The 11,239-nt window shown below is 31.7% G+C and overlaps 1 protein-coding gene across 1 annotated transcript; it reads left to right on the forward strand.

Annotated features, from left to right (window-relative positions):
* The first annotated feature begins 375 nt into the window (after positions 1–375).
* On the forward strand, positions 376–9,394 carry LOC114385949 (protein GAMETE EXPRESSED 2-like). The gene is made up of 15 exons (XM_028345975.1): positions 376–463; positions 705–1,025; positions 1,790–2,128; positions 2,396–2,722; positions 2,873–3,079; positions 3,164–3,249; positions 3,327–3,471; positions 4,383–4,694; positions 5,488–5,612; positions 5,970–6,187; positions 6,280–6,507; positions 7,132–7,361; positions 7,934–8,172; positions 8,768–8,924; positions 9,213–9,394. The coding sequence occupies exons 1-15, from the start codon at positions 376–378 to the stop codon at positions 9,392–9,394; spliced, it is 3,204 nt and encodes a 1,067-aa protein (XP_028201776.1).
* The last annotated feature ends 1,845 nt before the right edge of the window (positions 9,395–11,239 follow it).

The raw sequence follows: 11,239 nt of genomic DNA on the forward strand, positions 1-11,239 counted from the left end.
TGTATGAAAGTTGATTACAGTGTAAATATTTATACAATGAATGTATTTAATTTAAATTCATAATAATAAAGAGTTTAATTTTCATATATTATTAGTATTTTTAACCAATTAAAAAGTATCCTAAAATGTGATTTTTTTTATAAAAAAAATCAACAATCTTATTAGTTACGGGAAATTGTGGCTGATACATTGCGGTTGCTTTAGGCTGAATCAGAAAACCTTTATATTGTGGGTGATTAGTTACGGGAAATTGTGGCTGATGACGTGCAGTTAAGGAGGGAGTATAACAAAAACTGCTTTAAACTTCCATCAACCGATCAAATAGTGTCCTTCATGAATTTCCCTTTTCATCATTCTCAGATTCTTTCTCTCAAAATGGCGATCCTAGCACGCACACTCATTTTTATTTCACTCTCCGCTCTCTCTTTCTTCCCAGTTTCATCTTCTGAACATCCAACTTCAGGTGTTATCAGAAAGCAAATGGTTTTAAATTGCGGGAAGTCAAAAAACTTTTACATTGTGGGAAAATAAGGTTGATGCAACCACAATTGCAGTTATGATGTGATTGTGGAGTGTCAAAATACATTACAATTGTGGACCGCAATTTAAAACCATGCAACACTTTTTCATCTTTTAAAAGAAAATAGACATAGTTTTGCTTGCGCAATCCTTACTTTGTTTTTGTTTCTTGCATTTGGGAACAGACAGATCAAAACTTCCCCTATTCGCTTTTAGTTGGTGGGATGACAAGGGCACATTCTTGGCCGGTGACACAGCAACCATCAAAGTCAAAGTGCTTGAGAATGCTGATAAGATTGACAGAAAAACCTTCAACCCCATACTAACCGTGAATGGAAAGGAAGGGAACAGTTCCTACGTGTCTACCGTGTTGTCAGATTTCAAAGGAGACCCAAATGAGTGGAAGATTTCCTTCACCCCCATCAGGGTTGGATTGTTTAATTTACTCATCAGCGATGACCGTTATAAAGTTGATGATTCTTCTTTGCATTTCCAAGTTGAGCCAGGTTTACTTTTTTAGACTTTTGTTTAATAGAATTGAATGATGCATAGGTACTTAGGTAGGTAGGTGTTAAGGGAATTAAAATTAACTACCCTTGTAAATCACTTGAAGGATTCCGCTGTTTTAAGAGCAAAAGAAAAATATGCTTAGAATTCAGATTTGAGTTTTAAAACTAGTTTATAAAGAATGGATTGATCCCAACTAATTTGGCCATATTACTAATTTATGTAAGATCTTTAACACACACGTCTCACATCGAAAATTGGACATAAGTTTGCAAGAATGAACATCTATGGAATGACTCCATAAATCCTCATGATAAAATTTAAGAAATTTAAAAATTTTAAGTCGAAAATCAAAGTTAAAGAAATTCATCTTTAACAGGTGGAAGCATCAAGATAATGTGTCTAAAAACACAATACTTTTTTCTTTATTTCATAGTGAGAACAAAATTATGTTTCTTCTAGACACATTTTCTATAGGTCTTCCAACAATTGGTAAGATATACTTTAATATCATCTCACAATTTTAGTTTGAACTTAACTCCATCTTAAAAATTAATTTATAGGATAAAAGTTATCCTCTATTTACATACACTATTTTATCCATGTCGCTAGACTAGTCAAGGTGGGTTCTCGAACAAACACCATTGTTTTGGAAAATGGTAGTGCAGATCATTTTATCCATTCTAGTTTATACCTAGGTTACTTTGGTTTTTAATGTGCCACATAATAATGCTTGATAGTTGATACTATTTTCCTAATGAAGGGAACATGTACCCATCTCTATGTGTTGCATCATGGAAGGGTGTGAGACATGAATTTGAAGCTGGTTCAAAAGCAACAATCATGGTACTCCTTAAAGATGCATTTGGGAACAGTATCTCTCAGACGGCTGAAGTTTCTTATTTGCCTGATTTTAAGTTGTATGTGCTGCATGAAAATGGTTCTGTTGCAAGTGCTCCAGATATCTCAAACATAGGGTGGAATGAGTTTGATTATGTAGTCATTGAGTTTGTTGTGACGATAGCGGGAAAGTTCTCCTTGAGCTTAGAAGGAGGAAATCAAACCTTGAATGGTTCTCCATTGCCATTGAAGGTTAATCCAGGTTGTGTGCTTTTGTTTCAATGATAATTACTTTATACCGTATTTGGACTAATGGACTACTTGATATATCCTATATGTACATGCTTGAGCTTGATTGATACACACAATGTTCTGACATAATTAATGATGAGTATATTGTAATTCATAGTGTTGCATTCAATTTATTATTACAACTTCATACGTGCATGGGGATTGCTTCTTCTATATATTATTTCATTACTTCTTGAAAATCTACAATAGCTTGACTTCTCTCTCCCTCAAATAACAGGAACTATAGATGTCTCTAACTGTATCGCCAAATGGAACATTGAATCACATGCATGGCAATTGGCTTCCAAGATGGAAATCTTTATACATCAGTTAGATCAATATGGAAATTTGGTTTCTGGACTGTATCCTTTTGATTCTGAAGTTGTTGAAAGAGATACAAACTTGTCAATACCGATATCAGATCTTCACTTTGAGGAAGTGGATGCTGGAATTCAGTTGTTTTCGTTTAGCAATTTGGAGCCAGGGAACTTCCTGCTGACAATATATGATTCCAAGCATGATAAAAGCATTTCCAATATGCCATATGTTTATACTGTATTTATTGGTAAAGTTTCATGTCAAATCTCTTAGAAACTTTATTAGATCTTGTGACATTATTTCTTCCATTTTGTTCTTGCATAATCATTTCATCCTTTGATTTTTATCATTTTCTTCGTTTAAATGTAATTTCAGTTTCATGTTCCTTTCCAAATAGGTTATTGTGATGGTGTTAAAAGTGTTGTTAATGGATCCGGTTTAAATGATTCAGTAGCTGGTGTAAAGGCAGAATTCTCTGTTTATTTGAATGACATTTATCAATATCCTTCCCCTATTGAAGCAAACATACTTCAAGTACAAATTTTAAGAGAAAATGACTCCTACAGCGCTTCACCAATCATATATCCTATGCTAAACAATAATGGTACTTTCGAAGATAAACTTTGTTATATTCTTTTATGTATTTGGTTATTGTAATTTTATTGTTATAATTGTATCTTTATATCAGCGAGCACAATAGCTTCAAGAGTGAGATATGATGGAATTAGTCACATGGAAGCCGCCCCGTCACCTTCAATAGAGCTTGGCAACAATGTAAGGAAGACAAACATTAATTTTTGGTGCACAATTTAATACTTGAGACTCTTACTAAGATCTCACCATGGTTTCAGCCTAATGGGAGCGAGAGCTTTGTCATGGCCAGTGCTTTTCATGTGAAATACATACTAGAAAAAAGTGGCTTTTATGATATTAACATACATTGTGGGAACATATTATTGAACGAGGGACATTCATTCAGGAAAGAGGTAAAAGCAGGTACTATGATGCATGAAATGATAAAAAAAAAATGATTTCATAAGGTTTGCATAATCTTAGATTTAAAAAAGCTTAAATATTTTTTTTGTTCTATAATTTAGTATTTTTTCATTTTTGTTCCCGAAAAAAATTATTTTAGTCAATGTAAAATGTGTTTCTTTTTTACTTTTTTTTCTTAAAGAGTTTTAAATGATATTTTTTTATTGTTCAATATATTTTATTTTTATTATTCAAAGTGTTATTTAAAGTATTTTAAAGATAAAAAATAAAACAAAAAATATTTACTGTGACGAAAATAAAAAAAACACTAAATTACCTAAAAAACATATTTAAACCTTAAAAATACATTTTTTTGCACTTGATCTCATGGTATGCCCTCCTTTTTTTGTGAATTAAATAAGGAGGATTTACTTATTTGCACGGTAATCAGATTAAGTGTGTTGGAAAGTCTACACCAAATACTAGAGTGAAGTTTATATACCTAATAGGGTGTTAGGAAGTTCCACATCATCTGTCTCAGTTCTTGGGGTGTAGTTGACATATCTGTTGGACAACTTCACTTAGTGTTAATTGATTTTAAGTTGAAATCTAATATAGGGAACATCAGTTAATCCTATAATCAAGTGGGATAGAGTTCGATTGGTGTTGTCCTCATTCTTTTAAATAAAAACTGAATTTTCAGCACAAAGTATCATGCATTGCATTATCCATACTTCAAGCCTAGAAGATTCCTGCATAAAGGAGTAGGTTAAATATAAAAAGATTCATGAGTGCTTAACTCAAGTTCAAAATATTTCCATAGGATATATTTTTATTGCATAGTTTATCTCAGTTTTGCTCGGTAATTTTCACATATATTTATAGTTTTGCTCACAAACACTTCTCATGAGTTTGCCTCTGGCTTGCTGCAGGTGAAGTAAATGTTTCCCTGTCAAGTGTTGTGAGGTTTTCTTCAAAGGTGCCAAAGCTGTCGAAAAATGAAATAGTTGTGCAGCTTGTGGATTCATATTTAAATCCTGTCCTCTCACAGCAATCAAGGTTGAAATTGGAGATTGCTGCTTCTACCAATAGTTCTGGCTTTTTAACTTTGGACATTAAGGATAATAAGGATGGATCATACAGCTGCAGCTATATGGCCAAAGATGTTGGCACTTACGAGATTTGTGCTTCCTTTGATGGCAAGCGTTTCTTGTCATGTCCCTTCAGTATCAATGTGTATAGCAGTAAGTTCAAACAACATGCAGCTTATGATTTTATCATTGTTATTATTTTGGTATGTATGCTGCTTAATGTTAAAAAGTTACATATATGCTTCATAATTATATTGGTATAGATGAATATACTGTTGTCAAAGGGGCTATTGCTTTGTCTAAGATCAAGTTGTCAATCTTTTTTGTGTTCTTTTCTAAGATTAAAGGGGAGGACAAATTTTTCATTTGAAGTAAACATTTTCCTTATTTCCGAATTTTCTAAAATGAGAAATAAATTATCTTATAATCTTTCGGTCATCAATTCAGTTTTTAAAGCATTTATAATTCTTGAAATTTAAAAAATAAAAATTAACCATGATTTCTGCTATCCTCCAAACTCCTGATTCCAAACATAAACAGGGGAGATAATCAATATTTTTCAAATAGTTATTTTCTATACCCCTTCTATTATCTGACCGATTTTCAGACTTAGTCAAAATATGTCGATTTAACCATTTGTAAGTTTTAAAAACTTACTATAGTGACTGTAGGTGGATGGCCAAAATGGAGAAATTACAGTATGATCCAAAACCACCGCATGATTATGGTCGTGGCTAATTTCCATGACACATAGTCGAATTGAATTAACTCTTTCTCGTAAATTAAAATTTTTGACTGTCACATGAAGATTGGCATTTGGCAGAAACCACATACTTGTGGTGGTTCATGTCCAAGCAATAATTTCTTATCAAAATACATATTTCTATTTTATTATTTATTTTTTAAAGAATATGATTTAAGGATTCTTTTTCTTGATAACTTACAGGTGAATATTTTCCAAAGGCTAACAATGATACAATATCTCTTTGGGAGGATCAGTCCATTGCCCTTGATGCCTTAGCAAATGATTATTTTGCGGGTGATAAAGCAAGTATAGTTGAATTCTCGAAAGTAAGATATGTTGTCATTTCATTCTGAAACCTCCTCTTAGCCTTCTTTTTCATGTTATTCTATGTTGATTCTAACTTTTCCCAGTTGAAAGATCCTAATCATAATTATCCTTTGATGTTCTAGCAATACAGTCAATATGAACCTCAATATTTATTTACTGCATGATGAATAATTAATAGTAACTTGCTTATACTTGTGACAAGCTGTTTAAGCATTACAGTTCTCAGTCTTTTTTATAGAGATATGCTTGAAGTCCTTAATAATTAGTAATTTAAATCACGTTATTTACTACTTTCATCTTTGTCTTCATATGCATCAGGAATATGATAAATCACTGTTTCTTTTGTATTTTTTCAGCCAGATCATGGTTCACTTATGCAGAATGGAAGGATCTTTCGTTACACTCCTTATAAAGGGTATTATGGAAACGATTCCTTTTGGTATACAATTTCTGATATAAATGGAAATCTTGCTACTGCTTTCATGTACATATCTGTTCTCAATGTTCCACCTCAGTTTGTTTCTGTTCCAAATCAACTGCAAGCAACAGAAGATTTGATAAGCCCTAGATTTGGGTATGTATAAGCAGCATATATATAAATATTTTTTATGAACTTTATAATTGGAATGTCCTTATGTGTATGATCTTATTGTGCCATTCTTGCAGTGGTTTCACTGGGTTTGAGTTAACTTATTCAAATCCAAAGGAGAATATTTCTGTCAATCTTAGTGCACAATCTGGATGTATACTTCTGTCTCCAGTGGCAATGCAATTTGGGCAAGTAATGTGGAGCAAACTTACAATTTATTCAGGAAATGAAACAACAACCAGTTTAATAATAGAAGGCTCTGTGGAAGTAATTAATTTTGCGCTTCAGTCAATTCAATATCTAGGGTATTTTCTTTTATATATATATATATATATATATATATATATATATATATTTGTTATGTTTAAATTTATTGAAGCAATGCTCTTGTTTGGAAAATTTTGTTCATTCCAGTGATACAGAAAGTATCTATAAATTGATAATGTATATCTGCCTCATGGAACTGTACTGCACTTTGATGATGACACTTGGCAACATGTTTAATGTTTACAGAGTATTTTGTCACAAATAATTTATTATCTGCTTATAGATTCAAAATACTATCAACACCATCAAAATCTTTTCTTAATACATGGTACCAGTTAGGCAGTTACATAAATCAAACAATATCACTCACGAACCAAATCCTAGGAAATTCCAATTCAATTTATCTTTTTCCTTCCCTCTCTTACCTCTAACTTGATAAATCTATCCTCCATCTAATCTGCCCTTTCTACTTTGGTTTTTATTAGTCTTCTCTGTCCAACTCTGTTTGGTCTAAGAAGTAACTTGACATGAGTGAGTTGTAGAAAGTAAATGAATCCTTTGGTATCAACAATGTGGCAAGTTTCAAGGCATTTTTGTGCCATAAATTTGATTTTCAATTATATATGTTATTCTTATTAATCCTGATATTTTTTGTTCTTCAGAAATGAAAATTTTTATGGTGGAGATACCATTCAAGTCTCTGCCAGGAATAAGAATGGGGTGAATTCATTAGGTGTTCCAATATTTGTTGATCCTATTAATGACCCTCCATTTATTAGAGTCCCATACTTCATCATATTGAAGAGTAATGAAGATGAGACCCTTATCTTTGACCAAGAGAAAGACAAGTTTGACTTTTTCATTGGAGATCCCGATCTTCTTACCTTCCCTGGTATATACTTCCACCGTTCTTAATTATAAGGCATTGTTGACTTAAGCTTATTAATAAAGTTGTTAAATTTTATTGTTTGGTCATTTAATGCATGGATAATCAAATCCAGAGGCTTGTGATGTCAAGTCATAAATATATAGACATCAGATGCAAAAGCTGTTAAAGCAAAAAACTGGTAGAGTGGTAGTGGTCGTTATACTGTCGAGATTTAGTAATTGTTTGTTTAGGTCTAACTCAACCCCAAAATGTAACTCACTTATATATTTTATCTTGACTTTATTTTTAGTCAATGTGAAACTTGGATTTTTTCCAATAAATATGCCTTTATAAGGATAGCAACTATTTAATTTTAAGTTTATTTTGTACTCTAATTTAGCTAGTGAGACTAGTAAGGGGTTAGTAGCTTTTTACTCTCTTGGAAAAGCAAGGGAGTTTTTTATTGTCCATTTTCAGATCCTAAAGTTTGGGTCTGAGTTTTTCATCATGACATAAATTATAAATATCTTGAATATTTTGGAATCTAATAAAGTAAATGCCTCTCCATATAACATTCTGCTGATGGGTCTTATCAGGTGGTCAGGCTCATTTTTTTGTGACGTTCTCTATGGAAGTAAATGATGGATTCTTAGTAACAAACCTACCAGTTCATTTGATCAACACAACTGAATTGAAGCACAGATATAATTATCAGTGGCAGCCTCTTCAGACATATGTTACTATCTCAAAGCACTTTATTGTCAAAGCTCATGGAATCAGATTTCTGGGCACAGTCAATGACTGCAATAGTGTTATGCAGCAACTGTTCTATCATGTGAGTGGTGTTTTTTAGTTTTTTACCCTGAAGTTTGAGAACCAATCACGGTCTTCAATATAATGTTCCCATCACCAGTTATATGTAAAATCATAGACAAAAGCTTATGGCTAGCAGAAGCACTACCTTCCGTTCCTTCATCACGAATTCATGAAAAAATAAATTCCACACACTGCTCAGTAGATTGGTGCACAGGTTTGGATACATTGATAAAAAGGATTATAAGTTGTATATAAATACAGTATTTTAATTAATGTAATTTTGGAAATACTGTAATTTGACTAAGAAACATATTTTTTTAAGAAAAAAGTGGCACTGACCAGTATCTACTTTCCAAAGCACCCTAAAGAATAAACAATAAGAAAAGGTTGCATAGAAGTTTATTAAATGCCTAAAACTGTTATTACATAAATCGTGACTGTGTAAATATAACACCTTTTTTAATTCAAGACCAAATTTAGTGAAATTGGAAAGAAATAAATTTGTAGTTTCCAATTTGCAGAGTGTTATGGCAATAATACTAATATATTGGTAGAATGTATCAAGGAAACCAGAGATTTTTTCTTGTCACTTTTTTTTTTCTTATTTCATACAGGGAGGTGAGCGTGGAGCTGTGTTAACATTGACACTAAATGACATGGGGAACTATGGATGTTATCCAGATTGTGCAGAGGGAATGTCAATGCCATTATATACTGAAGCTATAGTTAATTTGATGAGAAAACAGCCAATGAGTTCATTTCTTGCTCACAGTAAGTTACAGATTTCATAAGCTTAGTTGAGTTTGAAGGATTTATCAAAATTCAAAACTTATTGGCTTTAGGGTTCACAGCAAGGATTTGATAAAATTTATCAATATTATTTCTAGAAACAAATAGAAACATTTAGTTTCCAATTCATGGGCACTTAAAAGAATTAGAGTCCATCTTATCATAATGTATAGTTACATGATTTCCATAATCAGTTTATCAGAAATAGAAGCATACATGCAGGTATTTTATTTCTATGACTTACAAGCTCATTCTATTTGTGGCAAACAGCCTTAGGATCAATCATTGTCATTGAATTTGTCATCATGTCCTCTCTTGGAGTGCTGCTTCTGTACTTCACCTGTAAATGTGCAATTCTTCTTGCACAGGAAAGAAGAAACCACGAGAAAAGGTCTTCAGAGCTATCTACTGCACAAAGTTCCCACAGAGAAACTGTAAGAGTACAAATATAGCAGATGAATTACAATTTGCACATAACAACATGACAATGATTTTGTTCATTGTTTTTTCTGCTCTAAGGAAATTGTTAAAAAGATCAATTCAATTGTATTGGCACAGATACATCTTACATAACAAGGGTGTGTTTGGAAACACGTTGAATGGAAGAATTGCGTGTTCCAATGCAAAAATAAGACGGACACAAACACATACTAAATGATCCGCTCCCAAATAATAGACATTAGACACACAATATTCACATAACAAAACATGTGAAAACTTAACTCTGAGGATTCATTTTTTCTTACATTCTTTTGGATAAAGCTATATTTGACTCATTTGTTTTCTCTTTTGCTTTTGTTACAATTACATGAAATCTGACGATGTTGCTACCTATGTCACTGGCTGTTGATCAAGTACTTCCTTGCGTTGCTTTGGTATGCAATCCTCAAACTTTCGCCAACGTTAAGTTAGTGTGCTGCAGAATTGTTATGATTGTTGTGAGATTAGGAGGATAATTATTTTGAAAATTACACATACAAGCAAAATACAAAAAGCTTTTAAGAGACTTAGAAGAAACACAGCTGGACAAATCAATCAAGTTTGAGCATATAAAACACGTTGGCAGAATTTATTTCATGATTTATAAACTATGCATGGAAAAGTGAAGGAGGAAATGGTTAATGATTTTTTATAGTAGAATTTGTGTGCAAAATTGAGCTTACTACTCTTTACTTTACCTTCAATATTAATGACTTCAAAGATGGAACTTTCAGGTGCTTTCGTCTATTTCAAGTTGGAGAATCTAGAAAAGCAAGAAACCAATGCTCTCCAACAAGTGCAGCTCAGCATACAGTTGTGCCTACTTCTACAACTCTTGATTTTGAGAGAAAGTGAGAAACCATACCTTAAAGTAAAGCTTTTACGCCTTTTTGTTTGGCCTAACTGCAAGATATTGTATTGCATATTTATATTAATACTGTGAAGATATAGATTAAATGTTTTTAAGCCTATTTTAAATCGTAGTTGAAGCTTATTTAAAGAATCTTTACTTAAGTACTTACTATATATTTATGTTGGGACATCAAACTATAACATTGAAGTTTTTGAAAAATTTATATTTTGATAATTTGGTTTATGAAAGATAAACTTTAGTTATTTAACTATTAAATTATTTGTTATTATTTTTTAAAGATTATATATATGTGGGGGGAATAGGATCCGTTTACACTAGGTGTAAATTTAAAAACTCACCAAATCTTGTCCGTTAGTTTAATGAAATATGATAGTTTATATTATTTCACTTTCAAAATTAAATAAATAAATAAGTGAGTCAGGTGCAAATAAATTTTTGAGAAAACGTGTTTTTTTGCTTTAACAAAAAAATGTGTTTTTAGTTTTTATACTTTTCAAATATTAATTAAAGTTTATATAATTTTATATCAACAAATTTTGTCCTTAAAAAAAACATGTGAATTTTGTTTTTAATTTCCTCAAAGAATCCATCATTTTTTTAAGTTAGAAGGGACTAAATTCATATATATTTCTTAAAGTTAAAGAATCAATATGAAAAAGTACACATACCTTGACCAAATTTGACTGAAAAACACATTTTTCCCTAGATTTTTTCCTATACTTGCTTATTCAACATACTCACATAACAAATACTTGTACTAGTATAGTGTTGATTTTAACTCAACCTTCTCAACGCGCGAAGCAGTTGACAAGAGATTAGTATGTGTCCTTGTCATTCTCACTCTCAATTAAATATTTTTCATGTTCTATGTTTTTCCTTTTGTTTTGATGTACATTTCACACACTAAAAATTTATCTCTTAACCATCTTTTATCTCTATTTGT

This window comes from Glycine soja, chromosome 15 (genome assembly GCF_004193775.1).
Source record: "Glycine soja cultivar W05 chromosome 15, ASM419377v2, whole genome shotgun sequence".
Classification (NCBI taxonomy): Eukaryota; Viridiplantae; Streptophyta; class Magnoliopsida; order Fabales; family Fabaceae; genus Glycine; species Glycine soja.